This window comes from Moschus berezovskii, chromosome 24 (assembly GCF_049115385.1).
Source record: "Moschus berezovskii isolate FMDL1 chromosome 24, NW_MosBer_1.0, whole genome shotgun sequence".
Taxonomy (NCBI): domain Eukaryota; kingdom Metazoa; phylum Chordata; class Mammalia; order Artiodactyla; family Moschidae; genus Moschus; species Moschus berezovskii.
The window spans coordinates 44,270,321-44,291,342 of NC_142483.1; the positions used below are offsets into that span (position 1 = coordinate 44,270,321).

The following is a 21,022-nucleotide window of genomic DNA, read 5'->3' on the forward strand; positions in this document are numbered from 1 at the left end:
ATTGAGCTAAATAACAGAGACAAGTAAAACTTAAAAGTATTAATGCCTTTCCTGCAATTAAGAAATAATATAAATATCTTCTTAACTCCTGTTGATATCATCTAATGTTAATACTCTGATTTTATTCAGCTACAATTGGGAAGAGTCACTCGTGTTCAGAAGCACCGGAAGATCCTGAGGGCTGCAAGAGATTTGGCTTTGGACACTCTTATAATAGAGTATCGTGGCAAAGTCATGTTACGGCAGCAATTTGAGGTCAATGGGCATTTCTTCAAAAAGTAAGACATCATTCATTAAGTATTAAGGGCTAAAGTGGGCCTAACTGAGCAGTATAGCTGTAAAAGCCATCCTTGTGGGTAGGATGCTCTTGCAGGAAAACTCACGCCTCTCTGCTATTTGTAGAGAAGTGCAAATAAACCTGCAAGTTGTTTAATCTATGAAGTCGTGATGACTCCTTTCTAAGCAAAGCATTCCTTGCTTTATGCTTATTCTTTAATCAGAAGCAGACAAGCATGTGATGTTTTCTAAGTTTAGGCATTGTAGAGGACTGTTACCTCTTCTGTCATGTGCTTCATATTTGAAATCACGGGGTAGCCTTGTTATTTCTGTTGAGAATTACAGGAATTTTAATTATATTCCTAGACCATACCCCTTTGTGCTCTTCTACTCAAAATTCAATGGTGTAGAGATGTGTGTGGACGCACGTACTTTCGGTAATGATGCTCGATTCATCAGAAGATCATGTACACCAAATGCAGAGGTAAGATTTCTGTAACAACTTCTCTTTGAATGGAACCACCAAAAGGACAAGTCAACTGAAGAAACAGTCTGAAAACTTCATCCAGATTAAGGTCTGTAGATAGTGGTTATAATCTTTCATTGTAAGAAATGAAAATCAAAAGTAATCGTTTATTTATTCTGACAGGATGAGGTCAAGGAGTGGATTTTTTTTAGAGAAGGCAAAAATGTGAAAAAGCAAGTTGGCATTTGCTAAAGAGAAAGAGCTAGGCTGGATAGGAAGTCAGTGAGGTTATATTAAAGAATTGCCATACAAAAGATGTATCATTGGGCCAAAACTAAGGTGTGTGGTTTCATTTTTTTAGATTTTAGATAATCAGGTTGAAGGAGTGATTCTAGACATTTCTAAAGTTGATGATTTGGTGCATAATGAGTGCAGCCATATCAAATGCAGCAGGAAAATCCACAGAGCTTTTCTTATATACAAAGAATTTTAATTTTCTGGTACAGCAGAAAACAACTTTAAGATGTAGATCAGTGTTCTTGCTCTGATTGCTAACATCTGAAAATTTCTTTGTTTATTTCAAGAAATATAAATTTTCAAGCAATTACTGTGTGATAGTATCAAATGGAATAACACTACCATAACTAAGTGAGGACACATTATTTGAGTAAAAGGTGTTTTTCCTCTTAGGGAAAGTTTCTGATAAATCATAATCATTAGCCTTGTTCACACAGGTGCGACACATGATTGCAGATGGGATGATTCATCTCTGTATCTATGCTGTGTCTGCTATCACCAAGGATGCTGAGGTCACCATAGCGTTTGATTATGAGTACAGTAACTGGTAAGGTCTCCACAGCCTTTCCTCACATGAGTGGCCTTGTCTTACACTTTCAGCTGTTGTTTCTGTTCAGTCTGCTTTTGTGCCTTGCCATTTCCTTTTTCTTTTTTTAACCTTTTGTTTTCATGAGTAATGCATTTTCTGCCTAGAAATTGTGGAGGGAAAGACAGAAGGACGGTGTTTTAAGAGAGACAGGTACATAGTGTGATACTGCTTACCAGTCTTCTAACCAAGGGTGTTTTGGCCTTTGCCTCTGTGTAGCAAGAATAACAAAAAGAATATGTATGTAACACTCCTAGAAATTAGTAGTTATCTATTGTTACACACACAGCTATTGTACTAGCTATCATACAGAATAAGAATCTAAAGATTCACCTCCTCCACTCGCATCATCCACTCAGATCATCCACTATAATCCAGCTGTATATGACAATGCAGAGAAACAGATAGCAAGTCATAGATGATTATGTGATGGGTTTTGTAAAATGACTGCTGCTTTTGCCTTGATCCTTTTAGGCAATAAGGGTCTATGTAGCAAATTGATGTCCGGCACAGGTACATGAAGAAAAGGTATTAATAATAGGTAGGGAATCAGTAGGCAAGAGTGAGGACGTGGTGAAGGTAGACACAAGATAAGTATGACTACTTCAGACTCTGTCACGGATTCACTGCCTTTAAATAGCATAAAGACAGTTGGGAGAATTGAATTTTGTGAGGACTTGCTTTCCTTTCCACTGAGTGAGTTTGGGTTATATAGAGAAACACAGAATATTGAAAATATTTATAGGATTCTCTCAATGACTCTATTTAACTTGTTCAAAGATAATACCAAAGGAAATTACTATACTAAGATTTCAAGATAATTAATAGATAATGTAACTGATTTTCAAGGGTACTGAGACAGGCATTTTTGGTTGTTTTTTGGAGCAGTAATTATAAAGTGGACTGTGCATGTCACAAGGGGAACCGGAATTGCCCTATACAAAAAAGGAATCCCAATGCTGCAGAACCACCGCTCCCACCTCCTCCAAGCCTCCCTACCATCGGAGCAGAGACGAGACGTAGAAAAGCACGACGGAAAGAGCTAGAGATGGAGCAGCAGAATGAGGCCACTGAGGAGGACAACAGCCAGCAACCAGAGCAAGTTCCTGACAAAGTAACTGTATCCAGTGACCATGAGGTAATCTTCCCTGGTCAGAAGATGTTGCTATGGTGTTGATCCTCTTCATATGAAGAAGATCCCAGGTTGCCACATGTTTTATGTAGGGAATCTATGTTAACACTTAATACCCTTCATATCAAGGTGGGTATGCATTCATTCATTCATTCTGTTTTTGTCTTTTTTTTTTTAACAATATCAGGAGCATCCTTTCGGGTACTTAGCAGGTTTCAGTGCAGTGAATTGTATTTATCATCTGTGTTTACCATGTGATCCCCATATAAGTAACACTAAAGCACTGGAAATTGTTTCTAGAGAGTTTTAAGCTCCCAGGGAAAAAGCAAGGGTTGATTTTTTCCTAGAGTTTAAGAATACAACTGAATATTGCCTTTGTCTTAAAGGAAATAGACAATCCAGAAGAAAAAGCAGAAGAGGAGAAAGAAGAGGTTGCAGATGACCAGGAGAACCCAGCTCATAGCAGGAGGGTGGGTACCTTCTAACATCTTTTTGTCCCTGCTGATTCCTATTACCTATGTTATGTGAGCCCCTTTGAGCCCCTTCATAATTTATATCGTTTCTTCAATAAGTTACTATACCATCACCTTTAGGTCACAATTTGGGCTTTTTCTGTGAAGTAGATTTTATTTTTATTTTTTACACAAGACACATATAGTTCTCTAGTGGCTATTATCTGTTGATGGTTTTAAAAGGTTTCTTACTGACAGTCTGGTTTCAAAAAAACTGTCTTGTTGAAACAAAATATCTTTGTTTGAGCTAACTTAGTAATTTCCTACATTTGTGTAACTTGACATTTAAAAAACCAACAAAACCTGCAGTCATAATGGATTCAAAAGTTCTACTTTATGGCTGCAATCAGTCATGTTTATTTTTGCCCTTGAGAAACTGTTGAAGAAAATCTACTTGATTTTTTTTTTAACTCTGCAAATGCAGAGAAAAATTAGTTTTGATGGCTATTTTTCTTTTGTATAAAAGTTTCAAAATAGCTGACCTCTTTTGAAATAAATGTCTATCAGTTTGCATTAATAATACTTGTGAAAAGCTTTTGTCTTCTCCTGGTAGAGGCTTCCTTCTATGCTAATGTCTTTTCTTTCTAGACCCGGGAAGATAGGAAGGTTGAAGCCATCATGCATGCTTTTGAAAACTTAGAGAAAAGAAAGAAGCGACGTGATCAGCCCTTGGAACAAAGCAGTTCTGACATAGAGATTGCTGCCACCACCTCAGAGACTCCTTTGGGAGATGAGACAAAAACTGAAGCCCCTGAACCTGAAGTTAGCAACCCTGCTTCAAATATTGCCATCACAAGCAACCCACAGAGTGTTGGAGTGAACACCCGGAGATCTTCCCAAGCAGGAGTAAGATGGAAAGACTCCAGGCCTTAGATAACTCTTGCTAATATCAATTACCTATCTTTTGGAATGGCTAGAATCAGCGTTTTCAGCTTTACCTTATTTTGCAGTAAATAAGCTGATTTGCTTATCACTTAGTTGATTTGTGGAATTCAGGGAAACAAAATTTGAATAGCTAGATACTCAGATTAGAAGGGAACTATCTACAATTACTGTCAGATAAATTATTGGTGGTGAATTCATAAAGATCTTGTGGTTTCTCTTTGGCCATCTTTGTAGCGTAGTTATGTACCTGACCTTTCATAGGATCCTCAGAGTTAATTCTTCCTTTTCCTATCTTAACCACAAATTCTAAGCCTTAAGCTAAAACCTCAGTATCTAAAGGAAAAACAGAGGAGGATTTACCTTCCCTGTTAAGAACCTAAGATTTGGTGGCTACTTTCAGCTGACTTTTGACCAATTTTATAAATACTTTTTGGAAAAGAAGTAACAGACATCGTCCTGTAGCCTTTCTGGCTGGTTTAAATGTATAAATTTTGTAAGGATTACATTGGAAATTAATGTTTGTTAATGCTCACTTTTTTCGTCACTGAACACTCAGAGTGCTTAAAGTGAATAGGAAGCTGGATAAAATATTTGCTGACATTTCTAGTAAGCAGTTAACTTTGCTCTTGTTATAGGATGTTGCTGCAGAAAAACCAGTCCCCAAACCACCTCCAGCAAAGCCTTCTCGGCCCCGACCGAAGAGTCGAATTTCTCGGTACCGGACCAGTTCAGCCCAAAGACTAAAGCGTCAAAAGCAGGCCATTGCACAGCAGGCAGAGTTGTCACAAGCTGCCTTGGAAGAAGGGGGAAATAACAGCTCAGTAACTCCTACTGAAGCTGGAAATGTAGACAGTTCAGGAGAAAACAGGCAATTAACAGGGTCTGACCCAACCGTGGTATCAGTTACTGGATCCCATGTCAACCGTGCTGCATCTAAATACCCCAAAACCAAAAAGGTAAGTTACAAATCCATCTTCCTAAGTGTAGTCTGGCATAAGCTGTTCCTTCATAAAGTAAAAGGGTCTGTAATCCTCAGGGTAGAAAAAGCGGTCTTCGAATTATTAGATTTGAGATAAAATGCTTAGACCCTGAGTCCATGCTGCTACCTTACTTTTGTTCACATAATTTTTAAACAGAGCTTAAATTACTGATAGCTGAAATCATTCCTCCCATAATGATCATGGAGAGGGTGAGCTAAGATGCCCTTGTGCTCTGATTATGCGAATCATACTCTCTGCAGCTGTTTTATCTACCTCTGTCCTAGTTTCTAGATGAGGATTGTCTTTGTGAGTTACACTGCTGCCTCTGGCCTTTACATCTGCACCATCATCAACTGACAGTTTCTTTTTTAACTTAGTATCTAGTTACAGAATGGTTGAATGACAAAGCTGAGAAGCAAGAATGTCCTGTTGAGTGTCCTTTACGTATCACCACGGACCCAACTGTACTGGCAACGACCCTGAACATGTTACCTGGTCTTATCCATTCCCCGTTAATTTGCACCACCCCCAAACACTACATTCGCTTTGGCTCACCCTTTATCCCTGAGAGGCGTCGAAGGCCACTTCTGCCTGATGGCACATTCAGCTCCTGTAAAAAGGTACGTGTACGTGATTTCTTTTCCTTTTAACCTCAGATGCCTGTAATGGTGACATATCAAACGCATTCTCTAGATGAGCACACTGCCCATATGAGTTTATAATGAGTTAGTTGTTAAGCCACAAATACTGATGCATCAAGAGTCAGTGAGACTAAGGTGGGATGTATACTACATTTTGGTGCTCAGTTTGTCTTAGCAAATTTGTCTTTGTGTTCACTGTTATCTTAGCAGTTGGTGACTGGGTAGAGAGGGGTGTTTTGTGTGTGCTCATGTGATACTGGTTAACATGTCCATTTGTGATTATTCTGTAAGATTGGGCCCCAGGTACTCTAGAGCACTGTTGCACAAGTTAAAGAATGATCCAGTTTTGTTTTGGATTAACTCAGTCACTATTATCATTTGATTGAGAATAGAGGAAAAGTCCTGTCACAAATGACAGAATTCCTGTTCCTTGATCAAATGACTGTTTATTCCCTAGTGATTATGGAACCTACTATATAGTTTTCTGTCTCTTTCTGGTTTCTCTTCTGTAGTTATGTATTGTTTTTGGATCTAGTGGCAGTTATATTTGATGGTTGTTTATTTTTGGAATGCTTTCTTAATTCCCAGAAGCCCTGCCTATTTTCCAAAGGTGTCTCTCGAGAATAGATCACACCCTCAGATCTATAATGTCATTTTCATGTTTCTAGAAGTATAGGACACCCTTTCATTTGATACCTTTGAGGTAGAGTCTGTTCCCTGGAACACCCTTTTCTCTTATCCTCAGATCTGGATTCAGGCTGCCTTCCTCAGTGTCTGCCATTGCCCTCCTCCACTGGCATCACGTACATGAGGATGCTGCATATAGATTATTTGATGTGATGAAGTCTCCAACTCCAGGCAGGTCTTCCCTGACTCCTCAAACTTAAAGCTTTTCTCTTTCCCAAAGAGCAGATACTATTTCTTGGGGGGAGGGGCATAAAAGATGAACCCAAGTGTCGGGGGATATGGAGGGGAGGAGGGCAGCAGGGATCTGCACACAAAGCAAAGGCGCTACACTGTTTGAGCAACATACACTGAAGAAAGTCTTTTCCTAACCTTAATCTAAGTGTTTGAGTCACTTACTGATTTATTTAGGGGAAATTCCCAAGTAGAACAGCTCCTAAAGAGAAATTTAAATTTGATCATGAGATCTTTGCCGAAAGGGTTTGTGGGTAATGGAGTAACATAACTTTCAGGTGTCAGAAAAGAAAACAGTGATAACATCTTTTAAAAGAAAATAAGACAGGAAATTTACTAAAGGAAATGAAGGTTAGGTCTCTGGGAATCCTTTATTCTATACCAAGTTATTTATCTTGGATCTTATAAATTATCTGAGAAGGAAAGAAAAATATTTGCCATTTAATAACCGTTACTGATTAACCTTGGCTTCTCTGGTGACTCGGTGGTAAAGAATCCACCGGCTTTGCAGGAGACTTGAGTCAGGAAGATCCCCTGGAGAAGGAAATGGCAACCCACTCCAAATATTCTTGCCTAGGAAATCCCATGAGCAGAGGAGCCTGGCGGGCTGCAGTCCATGGGATCGCAAAAGTTGGACACAACTTAGCTACTCAACGACAATAATAATGATTAACCTTGTTCTGTAATAATTGGTGGATTTCATTAACTCTGGCTTAATGTATATATGAAATAAACTTCTTCCTTTTGTTCTTTGGATGGACATAGGTACTAGACTTCTAGGATGTTAACTGTTGAAGTATCTTATAAAGTCACGTAATAGATTTTCTTTCTTTGATCCTTTAAGAAGGGTTAATAATTATTAATACAGAATAATAAAGAAGTCTGAATTGTAAATAGTATGGACTACCTTCTTGAAATGCTGCCTTTATCATTCTGATGCTAGGTTGCAATCTTTCTATTCCCATCTTACTTTTTGCCAAGTAGCAGAGTTCTGTGAAAATCAAGAACGTGTAGAAATACGACTTCAAATCTGATAGAAAATATATTTCTTAGAGCCCTTTTTACCTGGTTATGGTTTCAGACTTACATCTGTATCTCATCTTTGTGTCTCTCCACTGGCAACAGTTAGAAATCCATTTAATTCATATTCATGTTATAGTCTCTACATGTATCTGACCATCCTTAGTCTTGTTTTATACAGGCTCTGCTCAGACACTTTTATCTATTTGTGTCATATTAGTCTTTAAGAAGAGTTCGGGCTATGTATGTTGAAGAGTTCAGGCTATGTATGTTGACACATAGCAAAGTATCTTACTTGAGTCTTTGAAAATTGTTTAAATCACAAGTTTAATATTTGCTGTTAATGTATCAAGATTATATTGCAAAACAAGAATGTAACTTTTTATGGGACAAAATTAATGAAATTGGGTCCTATGTAGAAACTGAACTCAGGTTTATCCTAGATGGAGATGGAGATTTTTTTAGACTGGTTAGAAAATACTCACATGGTGCAGAACCTAAGAAGATTTCCATAATAAAATTGTGATAAATTTCTAAAAATCGCTCAGAGAAGAATATAGTTAAACATATAGATGAGAACAACTGTCCTCCATGGGATTAGTTAAAATAGCATGTATTCCTAGTAGGCTACTCTATCATATCTGATTAAAGGAGGTATAAAGCCTTCATAAGTTTAAGAGTGTAAAGTTGCATGTGTATATTTGCATCCAGATTTTTAGAGTATTTGGCAGAATGTTTTATGATGTCTCTAATTTCTAAATTAAATCAATTTACAGCTCTTAACTAGCATGTTATAGTATGTCTTGTTGAATTTTACTTGGTATTTTGAAATGGAAGCATTTATGAGTGGCTAACAAGCCTTTCAATAGTATCTTTCCTTGTTCTCTAAATCTCTGAACTCACCTTGTAGGCATAATATGTGTGGGGCGTTCAGTCTCCCATTTAGACTGAAAATAAAACACTGTGCTTTGCATTGATATTTTATTGTGTGCATTGGAGTGATATTAATCTGTATACTCTGTCCATAGCCTGAAATACATTTGAACTAGTTCTCACTGAACAGTGTGTGCCCAGTACTGTGCTACAAGCTTTCTTCACATACACTGTCTCACTTAGCATTCATGATAACCCTGTGAGCTTGGGATCATTGGGTTCAATTTACAGATCCAGAAGCTTTGGTTCAGAAGTGAAAGTAACTTGCCCAAAGTTTAAGCATTTAGGAAGATGCGCAGCCAAGTTTCAATCCAGGTCTTTGGACTCTAAAACCCAAATTAATTTCTTTCCCTTTCCCCATCATAATGATACTCTTTAAAACATTTCTATTGCCCATCTTTGAGCTTCCTAAAAATCTCTTCAATACAGAGTTCCAGTGAAGGAAGAAATGTTCTTTTGACCTTAATAACTGTAGCTAGAACTTGGGGAGAAGGGTCTAAAGTTAATTTATTACCCATAGGGGTGATTCGAACTTGTTAGATACAAATAACTGTTGGTGTTCCTTCTTTGTGGGTCCTAAAATACTGTGTAGACATACAGTAGGGCCAGGAGGAAAGAGTTGATCAAGTTGCTGTGTTCGACCGTAAGCTAACCAGAGCAGCATCTTATTCTTTAGAATGCCCCTGTCCTGGTTTTAATTTCCCTTTTTGTAGTCATCAGATGCAGAGAATTCTTTTATGGGTGCACCTATTTGACACTGGAAATACATGACATTAACTTACCTTGGAGAAAAGCACAGTGACCCCAAATGAGTTTTGTCATCTGCTCTGATACGAAAAACTTGTAGTAAGGTATCTATATAACAAAGAATTTTCACTCATTTTTGGTCTCCTGAGCCTAATTTTTTCCCATCTATACAAAAAATGCTTTGGACAAGGTGACCTCTGAGGTCTCTTCTATGTAGGGAGTTACAGTTCTGACAGTTCATCTTCACATCAGTATTCTGTGTGTAGAAGAGTAAGTTCATTCTTGGTCTTATTTTGGCTTCAGAGACTTGATCAAATCCTAATATGACGTGATTCAGTTGATGTTACCTCTCTTTTTTTAGATATTCACTTTCTATCTCTTCATGTTTATACTTTTGCTTTCATTTGGCAGACCACAATGCCATTTACATGATGTAAATGTTTCCTTGGCTTCCTCACACTATTTCTTAAGTTCCTATTAGAATTGCTGTCTTTGGTAAAGAGAATATTTACTTACCTGTAATATTGGTTCTCTAAAGGTGTAAGTTACAATCACCTTTACTCTTCCTATTTGGGATATGGTCTGACTCAGAAATTGATGTTTATCAAAATTCGATCTGTCTTGTGTCAGGGCAGGAGAGCCACAGAGTGGTGAGCAACCTACAACTGTGTGAGTGTATCTTAAGAGAACATAATTACAGGTAAGAAATTTTCTCTTTCCCACAGGTTGCATAATCTTACTGTCCTTATCTCTGTAGGCTTCCTTTCTGAACAAAGTTTGTTTCCATCATTTTAGGTTCCAGTATTCATTACAGAAAAATGTGACTGATTAGAGAACTCTTTTTGACTTTTTTCCTTTTTTTATTTCTGCAGAAGGATTCTGGTAATGATTTGTGTTATTCATGCATAATTTAACCAAACTACTTAACAAGGAGGGAAAACTCACAGGATATTGAGAGTAGTCTTTTTGGAAGCATTTTGGCACTTGTAGTAAAGAGCTATTTATTCTCATCCAGAGTTTTCCTGTGAAACTTTTCTGTTACTTCTTCAGATATCCCCAGCACAGGACAGACAACTCTTGAGAGATCTATCTTCTTTTTACACACTTACTTTTTGTGCTAGCTTTATTCTGTGTGATCGGAGTCTTTTATATATAATGCTAAGATTTCTTCCTTCTCTTTTCGCATTTATTCCATTCTAAGCAGTATGAAGAGTTAAATAGTAATCATTTTTATTGTTTTTTTTTTTTAAGTGGGACTTCATTATGTGTAATCCAGGCTTTCTCAGTTATGCTGCATAGAAGGAATTGATGGGGCAATATCCTAAAATGCTGAAACACAAGACAAAAAATACTTTGACTGTGGGCCTGAATGAATGTGTTGTATTAATATCTGTCACCACTTGATAAATAGTGACCCAGTTGATGCATTTAAAATAAATAGGTGAGCCAAATAGTTTTAAACGATTGTTGATAATTCCCTGGTTCTTTCCCATTATAGCGCTGGATAAAGCAAGCCTTGGAAGAAGGGATGACCCAAACATCGTCTGTACCCCAAGAGACAAGAACTCAGCATCTATACCAAAGTAATGAAAACAGTAATTCTTCTAGTATCTGCAAAGACAATGCAGGTATGTATCACAAACCTTTCTGAATACATGAGCAATGATTACTTTGGGTCTACATTAAAAATTTCACTGAATACTTTAAAAAGTATGATACAAAAAAAAATAGCATTGTTCTCTAAATAGTTACTTTACATCTGTCTTTACAGAGGAAGAGAGAGATCTCAAGTCAGGGATCAGTATCCCAGGACGGCAAAGAAGGAACTAGACAGTGTACAGATAACAGCAGAAATGGTTTTTAAAAAGGTTAGATACATTAAAGTAGTAAGTTTAGGATCTCTATATCCATATTTATAAGAGGGGAAAAAAGAAAAGATGTGGGGCACTGTTCAGGAAAGAATCAAAATTATAGGTGATTGAGTGGGGTGGGACTTGTTGAAGGGGCACGGGGTGAGTAAAGTAAATGAAAAATTATTATGAATTGGTTGTTTTCAAAAGAGCTTGCACAATTAGTGTAAATGTTTTAAAAGACATGACCTTGAATCCAATTTAAAGTCTTCATATGAATTTTTAAACTAGAGGGTCATGAAAAGTCATCTGGTCCTTTAGTTTTGCTGTAACTCTTGCAGGGGTTTTGATTGCAAATTGAAAGCACAGGTGCATGAACTTGATACCAGCTTATTTGGGGATAGTCTTATTACCAAGTTTCTCTTGGCCAGTGTTATTTTAATTGAAAAGTTCTGTGTGATTTCTAGTTCTTTATCTCTAAATCAATTTTGTGAATATTATGCAATCAAAACAAAATGCCAAAATAAATACAGTGCTAAAAGTCATGCAAGTTTGTACCTAACATAGTAATATTTCAAATTTTCATAGAAACCTCTTGTTCATTGCTTAAGTAAATATGAACTTGAATTAAGTAAAGAGGTTTGTACTAGTAATATCTGGTTTATATAAAACTTTGTGTACGATTATATTTGGAAAAAATAGGCTACTAAAAATAGTTTTTTTTTCAAGTTATTGATTTAGTTTATTTTTCTATCCCTAGACTGTATTATACCTTATAAGTTATCACATATATAACCTCAATATAATGAAATCCCAGTGTAGAACATCTGGAAGATAAATGATACCATTTATTTAAAATACTTTATTCTCTTCACCAGTGATTAGGAAGATTTACTCGAACCAGGTTAATATAAAGAAATGCTGATAATAGATTTTCGCCAATTTTATCAATTTATTGGCAGCTTTTACAGTACAGTGAGACTGCAACAATTGGAATCTTCTATCTGGAACACATACATATGTATGTGTAGTCTATGTGTTGTGTATGTATGTATTTAAGATTGGGAAAGGGAGTCTGTATTAGCAATTCATGTCTTGACTGGCAAAGATTCATAAGGAAACTGCCTTCGTTATTATGTGTCCTAGTTGTAATGGAGTTAAGAGTGTTAGTCACCAACCTTTATTAAAGTTCTCTCGTCTCTAGCATCAAGAAAGATTCAAAGGATACACCTTGCCCTTAAGCAACAACATAAACTGGAAAATATTTAATTGAAACCAAGCAGTACTCAAATGAGCATCTTGGTATGTTGCTATTAGTGTACATCCTGAGGAGTTATTTTTATTTGTTGCTTTGGTTTCTTTGGTTTTGGGGGTTTTTTATTTTATTTGTCTGATCTCAAAAAGACCAAGGAGATATTAATCAAGAAAGGGAGACAGGTTGATACAGTAGAAAGAATCCAACAGACCTGAATTTAAAGATCATCTCTACCCTTTACTAGTGCTGACTTCCCTGTAGCTCAGATGGTAAAGAACTGCCTGCAATGCAGGTGACCAGGGTTCAGTCCCTGGGTCGGGAAGATCCTCTGCAAAAGGGAACGGCGATCCACTCCAGTATTCTTGCCTGGAGAATCCCATGGACAGAGAAGCCTAGTGGGCTACAGTCCGTGGGGTCATGGAGTCGGACATGACTGAGCAGGTAACACACACACACCCTTTACTAACTCAGGCAAGTTATAAAATATCTCTGAGGCTCATCTGTGAAACGGGTGTAGTAATATCTGCCTTGTAGAGCTAATATGAGATTAATGTACATAAGTGCAGTATCATACCCTCAATAGGAATTATTACTGTCATTATTATACACAGATTTCTTGTTGGACATTTATGGAAAATTTACAGAAATTAATCATATACTGCTGCTGCTAAGTCACTTCAGTCGTGTCCGACTCTGTGTGACCCCATAGACGGAAGCCCACCAGGCTCCCCCATCCCTGGGATTCTTCAGGCAAGAACACTGGAGTGGGTTGCCATTTCCTTCTCCAATGTGTGAAAGTGAAAAGTGAAAGTGAAGTCGCTCAGTCGTGTCCAACCCTTAGCGACCCCATGGACTGCAGCCTACCAGGCTCCTCCATCCATGGGATTTTCTAGGCAATAGTACTGGAGTGGCTTGCCATTGCCTTCTCCGTAATCATATACTAGGATGCATTAAGTTCCTTAAAGGTAAAGTTGAATAGAAATAAACAGTATTAACTCTGCAGGCAAGGGCGAGTATAATGTTCATTATTTGTAAATGATGTGGGTATATACCTAGGAGTCTAAATAATTGAAAAAAATAAACTGCTAGTTATATAAAAATTAATAGCATTTATGTACCAAGAAAATAAATGAAGATAAATCTGCATTGCTGAGCTCAACAAAATGAAGAAACTGCCTAGGAATAATGGAGGAGACATGTAGAACAAAGCATTACTGAGGAATATTTTTTTAAGTCTTGAGGAAATAAAGGGAACTTCCATATTCCTTAATAGAAAGAGGAAATATAATGAGTGGTTTTTTTTTTCTTGTCTTCATACAGTTTCCATCAAGCTAGTTTGTTTGGGGGTTTGATTAAATGATCTTGGAAGTTTATCATAAAAAATAAACATGAAAGTAACTAAGAAAAATTGAAAAAGTAATGACGAAGAAGTACCTAGCAGTATAAAACTAGCTTCTCATGTGATGCTGTAAATTGGTAATTAGATTCGTACAGATTCAATAATGGATATATATATGGAACAGAATAGCCAGAAACAGGCTTTATGTAAGTGAAAGATTCTGTAAATTCTATAATTTTTACTTACGTGGGAGATGGGAAAGAATTAGATCTTTGCCAAAGTAAATTCTGTGTACATTCACTGTTTGGCTTTGTTTTCTTTTTTTAATTAAAGTTTCTATGTCTTTAGCTCTCTGAACTGATAGAGGACAAAAACACTGGGAGAAAGGATTTGCAAAAATGACAGGGAAATAATGTCTCTACTAGAAATTTGAGAAGATTTATTTTATGCATTTTTAAAAACCTAGTAGTACTTTTTCTAGCTACTTATTGTACAGAAGTAAGTGTGTATTCATTGGAAGGACTGATGCTAAAGCTGAAACTCCAATACTTTGGCCACCTCATGTGACGAGTTGACTCACTGGAAAAGACTCTGGTGTTGGGAAGGATTGGGGGCGGGAGGAAAAGGGGACGACAGAGAATGAGATGGCTGGATGGCATCACCGACTCTGTGGACATGAGTTTGAGTGAACTCTGGGAGTTGGTGATGGACAGGGAGGCCTGGCGTGCTGTGATTCATGGGGTCGCAGAGAGTCGGGCACGACTGAGCGACTGAACTGAACTGAAGCGTGGACTAAAAATAGAAGTAGACTGGACTTTTGCACTCTTAGTCATGAAATTATTAATAATTGCCAATAATACAGAATAAAAGTGACCTGGGTTTCAGTGAATAAAGAAATGGTAGAATCTGTGGTTTACCTTCAATTGCCTATACTTTTGATGAAATACTATACAGTAGCATTAAAATTTTTACTGTTGATTTATTTTATCAAATTAACTTCCTAAAAACAGTACAGTACTACTTTTGAATTAGATTTCAGTCATCTGAATCTTGAATCTGTAAGAATACTATTATTATGACCAAATAAAAATTTTCCATGGAATGTAAAGGAGGTTCAATACTTGAAATTTTATTCATATAATAATTTATTAGCCAACCAAATGGAGGAGGAGGGACTAATAGCATAGTAAATGTGATTTTAATGATAAATCTAATAAAATAACATACTGAATGATTTTGTTTTACATCTATGTGAAAACAGTTGCCAGGTATATTTCATGTTGAAAAATAGATTAAACCTTTTAAATGGGTTATCAGATTATCCCAGTATTATCATTCTTATTTAGCAACATTTAGAATTGTTGTCCAAACTGATTATCAAAAAAAGCTAAAAATGAGATAAAAGTTTTGGTAAAGAGGATGTATAGGTTATCATTGCATACAAATAATATGCTTACCTACTTAGAAAAGCCAAAAGAATTAACTGAAAAACTGGTAGAGATCAATAGGGTAGCTAGATACAAAAATATGTAACATACTGAATGATTCTCTTACATGTTAGCAGTAACATTTAACTAATATATAGGGAGAAATACATCTAATTCACAGTAGTAACGGAAAATAGAGAACACTGGAGAATAAACCTAATTTAGAAATGCGGCAAATCTGTAATGAAGTATAATATAAGGGATTCTCTGGCGGTCGAGTGGTTAGGACTCCATGCTGTCACTGTCGAGGGCCTGGGTTCAACCCCATAAGCCACCAAAATATTAATAATAATGATGATGAGAGGAATATGAATGAAGGCATAAGTAGATAAAAGATCATGCCACAGTGCTCAGTGAGAATTTTCCACACATTACTCACGAATTTAATACAGCCCCAGTAAGCCTTGGAAAGGGGAAGTATCAGCATAGTTGACAAATGATTTCTACAGTTCATTGACATACACAAGTATGCTAGAATAGGCAAAATAATTTGGAGAGCTAGAATAGAATAACTGGAATTGTCCAAACAATTTTACTAAAAGCGTACGGAATAACATTCAGAACTAAACTCAATATCTAGCAGGATAAATGTCATATTTCAATTCAGTATAGAAATATGATTATTCTATAATTACAAAATAATTTGGAAGAATATGCTAGCCATTTGCCCTGTGAAAAGTTTAGAACATTCTGAGTTAAATTCGAAAATTAAATATGGAGATAATGGGAAAATAGGTCATTTTTATAGTCTTGGTGTGGGGTGGCAAAAGACATGTCTGAGGCAGAAAATAAAGGAAATAGTTGACACATTTGACTAAATACAAATATAAACTTTGTATAGCCAAAAGAGGCTTAATAAAATTATAATTGTTAACATTTTTGTCATTGTAATGGAAAGATTTTTATTAGGAGTGAAGATAGCAGGTTATTTATTCAATGTGATTTAGACAAAGAATCAGCAAGGCCATGTCAAGAAAGAGATTGAGATGAAAATACCCCAGGATATTAGCAGTTCATTAATTTGTGAATATGATTTCAAGTTAAGTATGTGTTTCAATATGTGGATGTTTGTTTATATATCTTGGGAATTACATAAGTAAAGGTACAAAACCATAAAAGATAGATTTAACCAGGAGATTTGATAACTGTATGGCAAAAAGAAGAAAAATGAAACTTTAAAAGAAAATTTTGTAAATATAATATTATTCATAGAAAAAAGTAGGCACATTACCACTGGCCTATAAACTTCATAAGGACGAGTGCTAGGTCTCTTTCGTTAAATATATTATAATAAATACTTAATAAATATATTTTAAATGAGTAACCTGTAAGTTGATTTGGAGATGGGAGAGTTCATCTGAATTTTATAAGTTTTCTACAATGAACTTTATAAATTACATAATTGCTTTTAGTAGTTACAGTGTTGGACCTAGCAGTATAGTGGTCTTTTAAAAGATTCACTGTTGAAGATTCTTGAAATACATAAACCTAAATGTAAGTTATGAATCACATGTTTGTTTTGTTTATACCTAGGCACTTTTCAAAAGGAGAATAGAAAAACATAGTATCTGGAACAGAAGGAAAATACAAATATACTTCTAATCTAGGAAAGTTTTTAATTTTTTAGATATCTGAAAGGAAAAATATGTATCTCCAGTATTTTTTGCTTTTATTTCTTCTCTGTTTCACCTTCTACTGCCCTAGTTTAGTGCTTCATAACTCTTTGTGTGTAACTACTCCATTAACTCCAGATAGTTTCCCAGTGTTCATTCTCATGCTAACCATCGCTACCAGGGGAATTGTTTTGAAATATAGCTGTGCTGCTGTCCCAAAACTTTTCCTCAACAGCTTGGGAGGAAACCTAATCGTTTAACCTAATGATTAAGAATGTAGATGGGAACCAGATTGCCTACTCCTTCTTTAAAATAGGGATGATAATACTAGTACTGGATTTATAGAGTTATTCAGGTTAAACCTGCTAATTCACATGAAGCACATAGAATAGTGCCTGGTATGTAATAAACCCTTAAAAGCATAATTTTTTTTTCTCCTTATGCATAGCAGTATGACCACCTCTGATGAGGTTCTTAAATTTATATTAAACATGTTTTATGTATGTTTTCTTTTTCTTATGCTTTCATAAACCCTTTTAAAATAGAGTGTATTTTAAAAAGTAGAGTACATGATAACCATTTTCCCCCACATACCTAGTGTGGTGTTTCCATGTAAGAGGTACTAAACAAATAAATAGCTTGGAACTGTGAACGAATAAAAATATTTTCCATTAAGTGAGATAGGTGCATTGCCCTGAGTAGTCACTTAAATTTAAAGCATGTTAACTTTCTTTCAAAGTGGGACTGAGAAGTCCACCGTAGAAAGTAGGATATTCCAATCAGAAAAAGAGTACCAGCCTAGTTTTTGAAAATGAGGTTTATGTAGAAATGATTTCACACTTTGAAGCACTCTAAAACTAAGTACTCAGTAAGGATCAGGTAATCATGTGTAACTCTCCCCTGCTGAAGCAGAATATTATATAAAGAGCTGCTAAAAAATGGAAAAATATATAAAAGCTTGAAACTGAGTTGGTGAACCAACAATTCAACAGAGAGTGATTTTAACAGAGACACAGATTTGAGGGGTTTTTTAGAATGTGAAAAATATAAATTATGTTTTCTACTGCAAGAGATTAAATTAGCCCAGGGATTAGTTACTTAAAGTGTCAGATTCATCTGATGAGTTTTTGGGAGGTTAGAGAGTTTTGAGAATCACTTTTAAGTGTGACAATTAAAGAACCTTTGGGCTTTTGGTTTGATTGCAGGAGATAACAGTGGGATAAGGCAAAGGTGGAGTTATGAGCCATTATGGGCTGGAGGTTAATGGCTTCACTACGAGTATCCCTTTAGGCTGTAATTTCAAACCTCTCATCCAAGCTTTGTATTTCACAGACTTGTTGAGCCCATTAAAGAAATGGAAGTCTCGCTATCTGATGGAGCAGAATGTCACCAAGTTACTGCGGCCTCTTTCTCCAGTCACACCACCCCCTCCCAATCCAGGCTCAAAGAGCCCCCAGCTGACCACACCTGGCCCATCTCACCCAGAAGAAGAGTGTCGAAATGGATACAGCCTCATGTTCTCACCAGTCACATCTCTTACTACTGCTAGTCGCTGCAATACTCCTCTGCAATTTGAGGTGATTTGGGTTTGGTTGTTGGGAGTTCTGAATATGAAAATCATCATTTGCACCTCCTCATTTCAAATATAATACCATTCCAAATGTTTCTTTACCATGTTCTTTGCCCACCTTAGCAAGAGAATGGGAAACCTCAGGGTCATTGTGACCTATTACCTGGTAGCCTCTCATCTTGGCAGTCTCTATACTTCCCAAAATAGGAAGAGTACTCCCACAGGTGATACTCATCTATCTTTTGCATGCAGTTCATCAACCGCCATACCTTTAGGTGGAAGTCTTGCTAGACCTTCATCTTTATCTTTACTGTATGCCTTGGTTAAAATTGGCCTCTAGCTTCCTAGTAACCATTAAAATGACACCAGCCTGAGAGTGCAGATTATAGTGATTGGTTGTGCCTCCACTTCTTGGCCTTTAAATCAGTGAAGTGTCTTTGTTATTTTGCATTCTCCTTGTGGCCTCAGTAAACAGATTTAGAAAGCATTGAGGTATGGTTTATGGCAAGTTAGGATTTTCATTTGGAGAAGGAAATGGCAACCCACTCCAGTGTTCTTGCCTGGAGAATCCCAGGGACGGGGGAGCCTGGTGGGCTGCCGTCTATGGGGTCACACAGAGTCGGACATGACTGAAGTGACTTAGCAGCAGCAGCAGCAGGATTTTCATTTCCAGGTTACTTTCCCTTCTTGTAATAATGGGTTACAAGTGAGAAGTAGAAAGAGGCTAGCAACATGCATTTATAAGAACCAGATTTATTGCTCACTCTGGTCACCTGTTTCAAAGAGTTAATTCTGAATTGTGTTAGTGTTCAAGTTTGAGTGATAGTAGGTTTATTGAATAGAATCCATGTGAGTGCGTTAAAAATATATATATCTATTGCATGTTGCTTTGACTTCTAATTAAACAGACACTGTTCCTTCTCAGAAAAATTTGTTTTGATGACTAAACACAGCTTGCACTTCTCCAGATGTCTTGTTTGATAAAGGTGAATGTTCTAATCAGTGTCATCCTACCTATTCAGTTTTTAAAAGAGGATGGGAATTGAAAAGACCGGAACCTTTAAATAGCTAACTCAGAAAGGTAACTAGCAACCTTGAAAATAAGAGGAAGCTATATTCTGTGCCTAAACTATGTTAACTTACTTTTGTAGCAAACCTTTTTCTGAGAGGGGGGAAGAAAAACCTTCCTGGTCACATTTGATTTCTAGGGAAGTTATCCTTTACCAAATTCCCTGTGACGTTCTTTTAAGCCAGATAGCAAAACATCTGATATGGGCCTTACTAAGTTTACTTGGATCTAATTGCAGTTGACTTTTCATTTAGCACCTGAAGTTTGATGGTAAAATTTCATGAGAGGACATTCTCCCTGTTGGACAGTAGATTATAGGAATAGAACTTCATAGTTTATTATAATTAAATTTTAAACTAGAAGGGGAGTTGCCTTCTAAAACAGGTTTAGCACTCAGTGTATATCCTACGCCTTGTAGCGTTTTGGGTAACTGAAACGCTGTGCAAATGTAAGGTTTTTTGTTTGTTTGTTTTTAAATCAAAGATCATTTTAGTGATGCATAGTCTACGCATAATGTTAGAACACCAGGAGAGAAAGAAAATGTTATAGTATATTAAATAACTCATCCCTTCAAAAAGTTGAGTGCATGTTTTCACTATTTTAGTCTCATGATTTAACTAAGAAAATTTGGCATGTTTCATCAATTCTAAAAAAAACAGATTTCATCATCCTGGTCATCTTTATCACCATTTTAATTGCCATACTTGCCTATATTCTAGCATGGGGAAGTAGGGAGCCTTATTTTCACCTGAGACTGTGACACACAAATAGCTGAGAGATGGCACAAGTAAAGATCAGTTTGTTGGGGAAAGAATATTTTTAAAAAGAAAAATGAAGAACCTTCCAGAAGAAAAGTGAGAAATGCTAAGGGGATGAGTTGAAAAGACATGTAATAAAAAAAACAAGATCATAAGAGGGGAGCATCAGAAAAAGAGTAAAGCAGCATTGGGAGGGCAAGCTTAATGAACCCCTGCTTTCCACCTAAGTAACATTTCCCTTCCTGGCTTGAGAGCCATACCCCACTATACATCCTACACATATAGCACCCCACCAAATGAAATTATTGACAGCCGGTAGCCCTGCTGAAGCAGCCTCATTTCCTCTGCCACAGAACTTTTCAGCCACCCAGGCCACAGCTATCCAGAGGGTACAACATTAGAAACCCCCTTTTTCCTTGTCACAGCTACCACCATCATTCCCTGCTTTCCCTGCTCTTTCCCTCCATATCTTCCAATCCGAACTCACTGCCCAGTTACTATTTCACTCAGGAGTGCTGCTTCAGGCAAAAGCCCTAAGGATAAGCCCTTGTTCAGGACCAGAGGCTTAAAGGGTACACATCTGCCTTTTTTTTTTTTTAATCCTTTTCTCTCTGTTCCTCAAAGTACAGTGGATTATGTTATGAACTATCTAGCCTATGAGCTGGAGAATCCAGAATTCATAACTCCT

The 21,022-nt window shown here is 36.7% G+C and overlaps 1 protein-coding gene across 21 annotated transcripts in view; it reads left to right on the plus strand.

Annotated features, from left to right (window-relative positions):
- The window catches only part of SETD5 (SET domain containing 5), an 80,105-nt gene that overhangs the window by 48,728 nt on the left and 10,355 nt on the right, over positions 1-21,022 (plus strand). For all 21 annotated transcript variants that reach the window (XR_008684242.2, XM_055414383.2, XM_088831682.1 and 18 more), the window contains 10 exons: positions 130-278; positions 643-760; positions 1,477-1,586; positions 2,514-2,763; positions 3,144-3,227; positions 3,858-4,115; positions 4,790-5,110; positions 5,512-5,754; positions 10,892-11,021; positions 18,270-18,514. Coding sequence is in view for 20 of the 21 variants with exons in the window: in XM_055414383.2 (XP_055270358.2) it covers positions 130-278; positions 643-760; positions 1,477-1,586; positions 2,514-2,763; positions 3,144-3,227; positions 3,858-4,115; positions 4,790-5,110; positions 5,512-5,754; positions 10,892-11,021; positions 18,270-18,514 (1,908 nt within the window). In the remaining variant the exon portion in view is untranslated. The remainder of the gene's footprint in view (positions 1-129; positions 279-642; positions 761-1,476; positions 1,587-2,513; positions 2,764-3,143; positions 3,228-3,857; positions 4,116-4,789; positions 5,111-5,511; positions 5,755-10,891; positions 11,022-18,269; positions 18,515-21,022) is intronic.